Source organism: Anticarsia gemmatalis, chromosome 15, assembly GCF_050436995.1.
Source record: "Anticarsia gemmatalis isolate Benzon Research Colony breed Stoneville strain chromosome 15, ilAntGemm2 primary, whole genome shotgun sequence".
Lineage (NCBI taxonomy): Eukaryota > Metazoa > Arthropoda > Insecta > Lepidoptera > Erebidae > Anticarsia > Anticarsia gemmatalis.
In genome coordinates this window covers 5,052,365-5,065,468 of record NC_134759.1, presented here as the reverse complement: position 1 = coordinate 5,065,468, position 13,104 = coordinate 5,052,365, and the positions used below count along the sequence as shown (strand labels likewise).

The window sequence follows — 13,104 nt, the reverse complement described above, 5'->3', positions numbered from 1 at the left end:
TCGAAAATTGAACTCCAAATTCAGTTACTTGTTGTATCTTTGTAATGCTGTACCCATTGCTAACTGAGTGACGTTTACGTTTCAGCATCACCGAAAGAAACTACAGGGCCGTCGATTGGACTTTGATTGCAAGAGGCGGAGGCAAGCCAAAGGTGATCATCGTACGTTATTAAATCTCAATACTTACTTATTTCTATTAAGTTGGTTTGTTATTTTCTTACCTATTTCTCTCTCTTAAGTTCTTATTTTCTTTTTCCCGGCTGTATTGGTCAGGCCCCGGTAGGGCCAGCCCTTACATGAGTCCAAGTCACAACACAACAAGACAGGGTATGTGGGGAATATTGAATCCTAACTAATAACACAGTTATAGGCCTGTAGTGCAAAGCTAACACGCGTTTCAAAGCATCATTAGTTTGTACAAAAAGTATAATATACGCTCGTTTCTTTCATGTTTTTGTTCCTGTCCTGCGTCCGCGCTGCTCCTTACCATCATTCATTACCTGAGTATTATTTACTACGTTTGGTTTGTATGCACATTTTTGGTTTTATTTTTATTTTTTATATCATTTTTTTGTGACTAATTTTGCGTGCGTGAGTGCGTTATGTTGCGTGCTCGTGTGCGTGCGCTATTTTTGTGAGGCATCCGTACATCAGGCGCTCATATTGCAGACGACGAGATCAGACAGGCGGAGGACAAATTCGCCGAGTCCCTTCAGCTCGCCCAAATTGGGATGTTCAATCTTCTTGACAATGACGTAAGTACAACTTTACACACACTTTGTCTGTTTATCCTTCTGCAAGATAATCTAGTTTTGGTTATTCATTCAAATTATTCCTTTTTATTCTCAAGTATACAAATGTCTTCAAAGAGTACCAATTGTCAGTTATACAAACGAATAGATGTGTTAATCACAATATTGTTTCATGTTACTAGGTGGAGCAAGTAGCACAGCTCACTTACTTCGCGGAGGGACTACTGGAGTACCACCAGCAATGCACAGAGATCCTCAAGGGACTCGTGTCTGCACTTATGGATAAGTGAGCAATGTTTTACATATAGTTACTCAACACTTTTACTTTTATGTGCTTTTGAAGATTTTTTACTGTTGAAGTACTGTAGTTAAAATGATTGAATTGAAATCTCATTTAACCGGCTTATTATTTTTAGAAATAGCATTTAGACAATTTATAAATAGCATGCTTTCTAAACTGGTGCACTTGCCACGTTTCCAGGAAGGAAGAAGCAGTGAACCGTCCCAAGATGGAGTTCGTGCCGAAGACTCTAGCGGACCTCCACATCGAGGGCATCCACGATCTGAACAATGGTAGGCGGTACGGTTCCACCCAGAGTTTGTCCCGTCCCCGCCAACACATCCCCCCCTCCTCCTCGGTCGGTGACCTCAGCACTACAGACCCTTTCAAGGCTTGGGATGCACCCCCTTCCAGTCGTACCCACGCTAGACCTGCGCCAGGGTTCAAGCCGCACCCGGCGCCAAGAAATCAATTCAATGGAAGGGACCCTTGGACAGGTGAATTAGGTTTTATTTGCTGGATATATTTTTGTTCGGTTTTGGTTATGGATTGCGATGTAAACGGTGGTGGGATCACGGTGAAGGATATTGTGTGCGTACAGTCCATAGTCAAAATTTGATGCACATTCATGTTTTCATGAACACTTTCACGCTTTGGGGCACATTCTTTTGTTTCCATGTCACTTGAGGTGGAGTAACAAAACATTGTCACTCATGAACTACTAACAATCATGAAGTAAATGAATCTTTTAGTTGGTTCGTGTAATAAATGGTGCTAATTTTGGATTTGGCACAAATCATGCGCGATATTTCATTAGACATCAAGGTGACTCGGGCGACACACGTTTAACTCAAGAGTAAATTATTTCTGGACAATCTTTTAGCATTAAAATCGGATTAGTTTATTCCAGTTTACACTAATTTTCTCCCAATGCTCGACTATTTGTACACAATCAGATACATTAAGAAGCGTCGTTCGCTCTGTGAGGCAGATACACAATTTTCTGGTTAATTACAATTTTCTGTACAAAACACAATGTCTAACTAAAAATACATATATTATATTCGTCATATTTCTTGATAGGTATAGTTTGTATAATACAAACATAAATAGTAGCAGAAAAGATAAAATACTATTTTGCTAAATCACTGTTAGTCATATGTATATCCGTATACCAAATTAGTCATAACAGTGTTTATATTCTTTATATTGTAACTAACAATATTCGTATCTATAGCTACTTGTAAATAATACTATTTTATGTTATTACTACTCTCTTAACACAGTCCTACGCTATGAGTTGAAACTTTAAATACGTCGACTCGACTGTAAATATATCATTTACGACTAATTTACGACTCTGTAGTATTTACTTTACACTTCTGTATTAGTTGTGAAAATAACATTTTATTATTTTATTCGAGCTTCTCTTATTTAGTTAACAGGGTGCACCTACAGGCGTGGTACGATGATGTACAATCCTCAATTTTCTTGCAGGTTGCCGAATTATCCTTGTTCCTTATCCACCTACCCTCCCTTTGCAACTCCAAAATATAATGTCTGAAATATTATGAGTTCTTCCGATTAATATGTGTGGGACTGCTTTTAGTATTGCCACGGTTATAAATATTTCCCGTTATTATGGCAAGTAGTAATATAATAAGTTTAATTTACGTGTTTAACTTTTTTAACATTGTTTTTTCACTGTTGGCAACACTATTAGCATCCGTTAATTGTCTTATCCATAGTATTTACAATAAATGTGTCTATTTATCCTGATATATGTATGTCTAGAATTGTATACGTTTCTCTTTGGTAGGCCAGTTATATCTTACTCCTTCTATCTCTTCGAGTAGTCGATATTTGATGTCTCTTCCGTGTTTCTGAAGATGTTCGATGTTCAGTCCTACACAGACGAACTGTTTGACATGCACATCGCAATAGTCAAGAAACATCTACACCCATATATACCAATATATCAAACATTTATGAAAATATATACAAGAAAATAGCCTTCTTGTAAATATTAATATAAATGATACATACAATGTTTGTCAAATATTTTATAAATAGCAACACATCAAAATTTCAAAAAATATTTCCTCAAATGACAGTATAGTGAGTAGGAACGCGATATTGAGCATTATATAAGTGTAGTGGGCACATATAGTATATGATATCTGTTCACGCGACAAGCGGGCTCTCACGCCGGCTCCCCGGAGCACAAGCCGCCGTCGAACCTGGAACTGTTCCCCGGCTCGGGCAACGCGCAGCGCTCCACCAATGGTAACACGCGTACACACACACACACACACACCGTTGAGAGATTGCATAACATTGTGTAGATAACACTTTTTATGAATTTTTTATTTGTTTCCCCGAGCTGTTGGTTTTTTTCCTATTAATTACCTTAAAATTATAAGCATGTTCATACATTTTTTAATTAAACAATGTTTTTTTTGCCTTAACAATTATAAAGACTTTAGATTTTAATACACAAAAGAGCCTCGTTATTATTAAAGTATATACAACATTTTTCGAGCTTTATATTTAGGCTACTTAATACTAAATCAATAATGGTGCTTATAAAATACTTATGCAATCTTTCATTTACAAAACATATCCCGTTGACACAGGAATGCGGACTAGTTTTTGAAAATGCTTTATAAAAATAAAATCGTACGCTGATTTACACAGTGGTACACAAGCTTCTAACTAGACAAAACAACACTTGTAGGTAGCGTTTTATTTGAAGTTATTTTTTGCTTTGGAATTTATTTATATCGCTTATATTTTTGTGACGTTTATTATTTTTATCTAGGACTTTGTTTTTTGCTTAAAACTTAGGCTAGGCTTATGGAGGTTGAGTTTTGAACTAAAGTTTTACGTGAAACTTACATCAGCTGTGCATGTCAACATCATAGAAACATTGAAAGAACCATGTGACGTCCCCTTGTATGCGTTTGAATGTTGAAGATGGCTTGTTGTAGCGCTACTACCATTACAGCAGCACCCGTATTTTTAAAGCACAGGGAAGCAAAAACCAAACAGTCTTATTTAAAGGAATAACCACTGTGCTTTGAGATATGTGTCTGCCCAAACATAAATGTATTTTCGAAGTGAATGAATCCTGAGTATTTATAAGTGCGTGCACGCGTACGTACAAGCCCGTGCACGTACTTCTACTCTCGCATAAAAAAACATCATTATACGAAAATACTGTCCAGTTTGACAACGCTTACATACAGCATAGCCAATAATAGCCATATGACCGTCATGTCAACTTTCATGTAACTGGCTGACATTCATTTCGATACATGTACTTGTTATATGATCTAATTACTCATGTTTTCTGTTTCCATTTTATAAAATTGTAACTAATCTTACGACCTGTTTCACAACTGTCAAGTAACGTTTCTTATTTCTTTTAATACTGTTGCGCTGATAAGTACAAATGCCGCGCATGAAATATTATTTCAATGAACTTTGACATTCTAAAGCAGGTTTTTTAGTTTTATAATTTTCAGAGATTTTGCGAAGTAATTGGTTATATTATTTACTGTCTTTACTATCGTATTGAATGACTTAATGATGAAAAATGTTTGTTATAAAGCTCAGTTGAAATTGTAATATTATCCCGTATTACGCTTACACTGACTTTAAAAAGTTACAATGCACGAGGGTTTTCTTTGTAACCTAGTTACTTTCATGATATTGTACGACCTACGTATTCGGTTATAACCATCTAAAACGCAACTTCTCAGATACAGTAGATACTACGAGTATAAACGTGATAACTCATTAGTTGTATTCTCATCCTACATTAGAGATTTCATTAGTTTTTTGTTTTAAAATATTGTACCTAAATTAATTAAACAAGCATGTTTTTTATTACCTCCGTTATTAGTTGCTAGATAATTACCACGTAGTATCTACTAGGCTTATTTTTCTGTCAAACGGTTTTTAAATCATGTACTAAACTATAAATATATTATCAAAAAAAACAGTTTTCTCTCATTTAACAAACCCGTTTGACAGGGAAATAGTCTTAAAAGTGTCCACAAGTGATAGAATTGTTACTAAATTGTAGTGTTCCACAGCATCCCCGTTGCCATCGCCAGTTAAGTCCCCCGCCCGAACCCCGATGGCCCCCAACAAGGGACCCTGCTGCACCGCTCTCTATGACTTCGAGCCGGAGAATCAGGGCGAACTAGGATTCAAGGTAAACTATTCTATGAGACCTCTTCAAATTCAGCAAATTTGCTTCCAAAATATGTTCTACTGTAGAATATGGAACACAGTGAAGGGTCTTAGAATGAATGTTAATAATGATTCTGTTGGTTTCAGGAGAACGACGTGATCACCCTGATCAACAAAGTTGACGAGAACTGGTTCGAGGGCTCCGTCAACGGCAAGACCGGCTACTTCCCCATCAGCTACGTGCAGGTCACCGTGCCCTTACCCAACATGTAAGCGGCGACGCGCCACCACCACCAACGTATTCATTCACGCCCCTACCCCCCCACACTCCCACATATTATACGTAACACAACTCACTATTACGACTTGAGTGTAATGCCTACATTTATTTCCCAATGTTATTATTATATAAACCTATAGAATCTCAAGTTGCTGAAACCTTTCAAAAGCAGTAGGCCAATACTCCTTTGTGAAGGTTGTGTTACACTGATTCATTCGTTCTGACGTCACGTTACCCAGTATTACGTAGATTCGAAACGATTATTGTGTCAAAAGCTCAATGGCAAGTATAACCTTTTAATGTAATGTATAATTTGATGAATTTATGTAGCTTTATGGGTTGGACCTCGTCTTCCGGGTTTTTTTTTACCTTTTTTACATTTGATCGTGGCATGATTTCTTTGAATATATCGTCGATTATCTAAATACTCAAAATATAATAGGTCATTTTTAAAGGTGTTTGATGTTCACAAATTGTGTAGTTATTTCATCAAAGAGATAATGCTACGAGTGTTAAATGTCAAATTACGATGTACTTGTACCTACCTGCTGTTTGCATTTATTGCCAAAATATTAATTATTTAATATTAAAATTATTCTAATAGAAATCATTGTAATCACGTTGCCATTTTACTTCATGACGATTTATATTAGTAATGAGTTGAAAGTAAATTGCCGTTATTTTATGTACCTTTAGGTGTTTTAGTTTTAAAGTGACTTACGCCAAATATACCACCATCGGTCGAAGTACCTTTGCTCAGAATGAAAAGACAGGAGAATATTGGTTACTATAATAATACCTAGCTTATGATATATCCTGTCTTGATAAGTTAAAATGTAACTTGCTGTATGAGTGCAAGCGAGTGTCAAACTACAAGCTTGCGTAATGTGGATGCGACTATTGAGATTGGTAATTTTAAGCAAAGTGATAGATCATTGTCAATCGCAATATATTATTGCTGAAGGCTCTGCCGCGACGCAGCAAGAATTCTGTAAGGTGATATTTTTAAACTAACGTTTGTATATTAGTTAAATATCTGGCATCTATTTTTGTAGATGCGTATCCCTTGTATAGTATTCTCCCTTGACGTATAATTAGTTTATTTAGTTTACTATTATCATTGTTTCATGTTTGTACCGTACATTGAAGGCACAGGAGCGGAACATAGTATTTATTAGGACTATTATATTATACTAGTTAACACATGCGATTAGATTTTATAGTTGTATGTTTGCGGGTAATTATTTAACTAAATGGAGAAAGTATACAATGTAACGTATATAATATTATAAATATGAGAATTGAGGGACGGAGTCGATAAGAGTTGTTGAGATATTGCCAGAAATCTATGGCGTTTCGATGTTTGATGTATTATTGGCAAGCTATAATAAAACATATTATTATGATGTAATTGTGATAACTATAGATATCATGCTGTTGGTGCGGTGTCCTACCTTGTTTTTATATTTACATACCTAGTTATATTTTAACAATCCCCGTTAATTTGATCGACATTTCGCATAATAGTCCTTTAGTCATTACATTGTCTAAGCTACCTATTTTAACTTATATTTTTAATGTGTATGATTGATACCAAAAATATCGAAATTAGTAATTGTACATGGCCTCTATTCAATAGTAATGTTAAATGTACTCTAATTATGTGCACTTGTGAACTAAGATCTTAAATCGTCATTTCACTTTGTCCAATATTGATGTTGCAGTAATATTGAACATAAGTAATTTAAAATAAATTCATCGCATCATTATTGTCGTTAACGGACCCCATTGAATCACATTTCTGGCATACAAAAGACAATACCTAGATCTAATGTTAGTTGTATGTAAGTTCATAAATAATTGTTCTATCTTCAAGTGTCTCTTAATATAAGTATTTTGAGTAAATAATATATATTCATCAGTGTTACGAGGATGTCATGTTTCAATGTTTAATGTGAGATGTTGCGACGTGGACTGTACACTAAGCGTCTATCATCTTGTCACTATATAACATACCATTTATTGAAAGCAGAACGATCTTGTCACTATCCTACAGAGCGGAGTTAGACTGTTGTTGTTTTAAATGTGTAAAAATTCTAATAGCTTGGAATTGTGTGTGTGATTGAAATGAAGGATGTGGATTTGATGACGTTTCAGTGTTCGTCGAGCTGTCGTTGTAGTTGCTGATATTATACGTCCACAATGCTGGCACAACAGCACACTTTAAAGATATACCTACTTAAGTCATTTACAGAAGACTTCGTTAAGAGTGGTTGCAATTAACTTCATGTTGGGCATATTTCTATCATGTGTGAACGACATGCTGACGGACACTTTATTTTGTAGTAGCCCTATACTGTGTTGGTTCAGTGTTGCTTAACTTGTTACGTGTATGGAATAATTGGTTCGGAATGGTAATGATACTTGTAGGACACAAACATTTTAGCAACTATTTATAATTAGTGAAGAATGTTGTTTCAGCTCTTGAACCATTCTGGCAGTAGACCATCGAATGTTCCCATTCTATCGATAATATCAAAGGTCTGTTTCAGAACAAATAAGGGATATCCATAGGATAATGTCCCGTTCATCTTGTTGGCTTTTTCTATTTACTCTTAAAATACATAGACAGTGTTTTATTATAATCGTCTGACGTGCGATACTTGTCTATTGTCAGACGGACGTTAAGAAATATTACCTTTAAAGGTAATCATGTACCTAAGCATAAAAAATATTATGGGATAGTTAAGTGTCAGGTATCACTATCATTATATTGGCTCCTAAAATATTTTGCTATTGATGCGAATACCTACGTCTGTTATGGTGTATTATTCTTGTTCATGTTACTGTAATCTTAAAATACTGTAATTTCATAGATTTAAACTTGACGATTTACGAGATGTAATGCAAATATTATTGATTTGTATTAAAATTTATCCCGAAACTTATTGCTCGTTTTCGCCTCCTAATAAAATGTTAACAATTAAATATATATATTGTGGTTTTATTTCATACTAGCTGACCCGCGCAACTTCGCTTGCGTCACATATGAGAGTAAAAAAATCCCCGTTTTTGTAAAAAAAAATACTGTTACTCTGCTCCTATTGGTCGTAGCGTGATGATACATAGCCTATAGCCTTCCTCGATAAGTGAGAAGAAGAATTTATCAAATCGGACCAGTAGTTCCTGAGATTAGCGCGTACAAACAAACAAACAATTAAACAAACAAACTCTTCAGCTTTATAATATTAGTATAGATTCACGTACTAACCTTGTCATGTCTTTTACTACGAGTAAGAGTCGTGAGGTCGCATCCTATAATTCTGAAGGGGGTCACAAATAATAAAAAAAAGTTCAGTCAATAAATTAGATCTCATCACACAAAACTTTATAGGTAGATATGTACCCAAGTACTTAACATAAATTGCAATGCAATACCTAGATCTGGTTCCTCGAGTACCTAATATTCAAGTCATGAATAATATATTAGTAAGAACTAGGTACTTATGTCAAAATGAAAAATTATAAAGCTCAGTAGCGGAAAACGCACATTTACATTGTTCTTATTGCATTATTATAAATTGTAACTACATACAAAAAATACTTCAGTGTGCTAATTAAACATTTTCGTAATAATATACCTACCTACCTCAAAAACAAACACTATTTCGAAATTAAATTATATGTAAATAAGTGTTCACCTTTAGAAATGAACAACAAACAGAGCATGACGACCTCCAAACGCAGAAATACCTGCTTAATTAACTAGTTACATACCTACTTACTTGATTTCATTATTTTATCATGCCTTAAACTTGAGATAAAATATGTTCCTGTTCACCAGAAGTCACATAAAATTATTGTAGTTGTTGGAACAGCTACTTTATTTTAGAACTGCATAGAATTGTAAATTAATTTTGATAAAGATAGGCTATTATCTTTAGATAGCAACCTACTTCCAGGGAATATGGGAAACTTCCTCTAAAATTAATAGGCTAGTACCTACATTGTAGGTTAACAGGAAAAATATTCTTAAATTGCATTGTTTATATCAATAAGGTGCAGCGCAGACGACAGACTATCCGTGACGCACATTTTAGTCTGTGAAAATAGGACCTATGTAATTATAAGCAGTAACGCGCCGGACTTTTTGCGCGTTGTGTGCATCTAAGTAATCAGTCAGTAATCTTGTACCATCATTATTCCAGTTTCAGCAGTAGGCAGTGATGAGTAGGAAGTATTATTTGCTGGCTGTAAGTATACAACATTGAAGCAGGACGAGAGAACATAAAAGAAAAATAAAACATGAAAGAGGCTTTCAGAGTGAAATATATTTATTCAATCAAATTGGTTACATTGACTGGAATGATTAGAATATTGTAATTATACTGAGTGAAATTCAAGAAGATAATTATAGTCGTTAACTGCTTTGAATAATATATTATGTGAAATTAGTTGCCGCCGCGAAGACGGAGAACCAAGTGCAGAGTTGATTCTTTCTGAATATTGTAGTCAGAAAGGGTACGCCCGTCCTCTAGCTGCTTACCAGCGAAGATAAGACGTTGTTGATCAGGCGGGATACCTTCTTTGTCTTGAATTTTAGCCTTTACGTTTTCGATGGTATCAGATGGTTCAACTTCAAGGGTAATGGTTTTACCTGTCAACGTCTTAACGAAAATCTGCATACCTCCCCTCAAACGGAGAACTAAATGCAACGTCGATTCTTTCTGAATATTGTAGTCAGATAGAGTGCGTCCATCCTCAAGCTGTTTACCAGCAAAGATAAGTCGCTGCTGATCTGGAGGAATGCCTTCCTTGTCTTGAATTTTAGCCTTCACATTTTCAATAGTGTCAGAAGGCTCAACTTCCAAGGTAATAGTTTTTCCAGTCAGGGTTTTCACGAAGATTTGCATGCCACCACGAAGACGGAGCACGAGATGGAGAGTCGATTCCTTTTGGATGTTGTAGTCGGAAAGAGTGCGGCCGTCTTCTAGCTGTTTACCAGCAAAGATAAGTCGTTGCTGATCAGGAGGGATACCCTCTTTGTCTTGGATCTTAGCCTTAACATTCTCAATCGTGTCAGAAGGCTCAACTTCGAGAGTGATGGTCTTACCAGTAAGTGTTTTCACGAAGATCTGCATACCACCTCGAAGTCGGAGTACAAGATGCAGAGTAGACTCTTTCTGAATGTTATAATCAGAAAGGGTGCGGCCATCCTCAAGCTGCTTGCCAGCAAAGATAAGACGTTGCTGGTCAGGAGGAATGCCCTCCTTATCCTGGATCTTAGCTTTTACATTCTCAATGGTGTCAGAAGGTTCAACTTCCAGGGTAATAGTTTTGCCAGTGAGTGTCTTGACAAAGATTTGCATGCCACCACGAAGACGGAGTACGAGATGGAGAGTAGATTCTTTTTGGATGTTATAATCGGAAAGAGTGCGGCCGTCTTCGAGTTGCTTGCCGGCAAAAATAAGTCGCTGCTGATCCGGGGGAATGCCTTCCTTGTCTTGAATTTTAGCCTTCACATTTTCGATAGTGTCAGAAGGCTCAACTTCTAAAGTGATGGTCTTTCCAGTAAGTGTCTTCACAAAGATCTGCATACCACCTCGGAGACGCAGGACCAAGTGAAGGGTGGATTCTTTCTGAATATTGTAGTCTGAGAGTGTGCGGCCGTCCTCTAACTGCTTGCCAGCGAAAATCAGTCTCTGCTGGTCTGGGGGGATGCCTTCCTTGTCCTGGATCTTAGCTTTTACATTTTCAATAGTGTCTGAGGGTTCCACCTCCAGAGTAATTGTCTTACCGGTGAGTGTCTTCACAAAGATCTGCATACCACCTCGGAGACGCAAGACCAAGTGAAGGGTTGATTCTTTCTGAATATTGTAGTCTGAGAGTGTGCGACCATCCTCTAACTGCTTGCCAGCAAAGATAAGACGCTGCTGGTCTGGAGGAATGCCCTCTTTGTCCTGAATTTTAGCCTTCACATTCTCTATTGTGTCAGAGGGTTCCACCTCCAGAGTAATTGTCTTGCCTGTAAGGGTCTTAACAAAGATCTGCATACCACCTCGGAGACGCAAGACCAAGTGAAGGGTGGATTCTTTCTGAATATTGTAGTCTGAGAGTGTGCGACCGTCTTCTAACTGCTTGCCAGCAAAGATAAGACGCTGCTGGTCTGGAGGAATGCCCTCTTTGTCCTGAATTTTAGCCTTCACATTCTCTATTGTGTCAGAGGGTTCCACCTCAAGAGTAATTGTCTTGCCTGTAAGGGTCTTAACAAAGATCTGCATACCACCTCGGAGACGCAGGACCAAGTGAAGGGTTGATTCTTTCTGAATATTGTAGTCTGAGAGTGTGCGACCGTCCTCTAACTGCTTGCCAGCGAAGATAAGACGCTGCTGGTCTGGAGGAATACCCTCTTTGTCCTGAATTTTTGCCTTTACATTCTCAATAGTGTCGGAAGGCTCCACTTCTAGTGTTATGGTCTTACCAGTGAGTGTTTTAACAAAGATTTGCATACCACCACGAAGGCGGAGTACAAGGTGAAGGGTAGATTCTTTCTGAATATTATAGTCAGAAAGCGTGCGGCCATCTTCCAGCTGCTTGCCAGCGAAAATCAACCTCTGCTGATCTGGAGGAATGCCTTCTTTGTCTTGGATTTTAGCCTTAACATTCTCGATGGTATCAGAGGGCTCAACCTCAAGGGTGATAGTCTTGCCCGTCAAGGTCTTCACAAAGATCTGCATACCGCCACGAAGACGCAGTACAAGATGGAGGGTAGATTCCTTTTGAATGTTATAATCGGATAGTGTGCGACCGTCTTCCAATTGCTTTCCCGCGAAGATCAGTCGCTGCTGATCTGGGGGAATGCCTTCTTTGTCTTGAATCTTAGCTTTAACATTTTCAATAGTGTCAGAGGGCTCAACTTCAAGGGTGATGGTTTTGCCCGTAAGTGTTTTCACGAAAATCTGCATTATGATATCTGTAACAAATGCGAAAGAGACTTTAGAGAACGGTAAACACTTGAAATTTGGTAAATGTATCTGTACTGAAAAGGCTATCGATTTATGGGCAAGAACAAAGAAAGTTCGCGATCACAAAATGGCGTCAAACGTCGACTCATTTAGAAAATTAAAATTGACAACGTCATTGAAAAGTACCCATAATAGGATATTGAAAAGTTTTGTTATTAATATTTTCAGTTTTTAGAACTTACCAATTATTTGCTTAACAGAAACTACAAGACAAAACGCTTATTTTATACACAATCAATACTGACTGACGAACAGTCGACGCAAGTCAATCTCAAGTTCTCAAATGAGACGAGTAGATTTGTTTTGGTTTTCGTTCACTGCGCTCAAAACGATCCTAACGTTGTCTATGCTCCTTCGGTAGGTTTTAAAAATTCAACTAAGATAAATCGGCACATATTCTTAACTAAAAAAAGAGTAGAGTAGAACTAATTAATTTTAATTAACATTGTTACTGATTGCGATGATTCATTCTGCCCTAAAACCTATTTTGATCATTTAAATCCGAACTAGTTTGCCTTCACCAATAGCGAAGAAAAAATACATCAATTATTATAAAATTGACAGTAG

At 36.9% G+C, this 13,104-nt stretch overlaps 2 protein-coding genes across 9 annotated transcripts in view; one reads left to right on the top strand and one right to left on the bottom strand.

Annotated features, from left to right (window-relative positions):
* EndoA (SH3 domain containing GRB2 like, endophilin-A) overlaps positions 1 to 8,506 on the top strand; it is a 38,312-nt gene extending 29,806 nt beyond the window's left edge. For 2 of the 8 annotated variants that reach the window (XM_076123196.1, XM_076123197.1), the window contains exons 6-12: positions 86 to 152; positions 274 to 327; positions 670 to 755; positions 935 to 1,038; positions 1,234 to 1,529; positions 5,133 to 5,254; positions 5,380 to 8,506. In XM_076123196.1, the coding sequence (XP_075979311.1) occupies positions 86 to 152; positions 274 to 327; positions 670 to 755; positions 935 to 1,038; positions 1,234 to 1,529; positions 5,133 to 5,254; positions 5,380 to 5,505 (855 nt within the window). In that variant the 3' untranslated portion in view covers positions 5,506 to 8,506. Of the gene's footprint in view, positions 1 to 85; positions 162 to 273; positions 328 to 654; positions 756 to 934; positions 1,039 to 1,233; positions 1,530 to 3,228; positions 3,319 to 5,132; positions 5,255 to 5,379 lie in introns of all 8 variants that reach the window. The other 6 variants (XM_076123199.1, XM_076123202.1, XM_076123201.1 and 3 more) reach the window with 6 other exon arrangements.
* A 1,317-nt stretch (positions 8,507 to 9,823) lies between these two features.
* On the bottom strand, positions 9,824 to 12,878 carry LOC142978729 (polyubiquitin-C). The gene is made up of 2 exons (XM_076123275.1): positions 12,720 to 12,878; positions 9,824 to 12,485 (listed from the first exon to the last, which is right to left on the bottom strand). The coding sequence occupies exon 2, from the start codon at positions 12,475 to 12,477 to the stop codon at positions 9,964 to 9,966; it is 2,514 nt and encodes an 837-aa protein (XP_075979390.1). The 5' UTR covers positions 12,478 to 12,485; positions 12,720 to 12,878; the 3' UTR covers positions 9,824 to 9,963.
* Between the last annotated feature and the right edge of the window lie 226 nt (positions 12,879 to 13,104).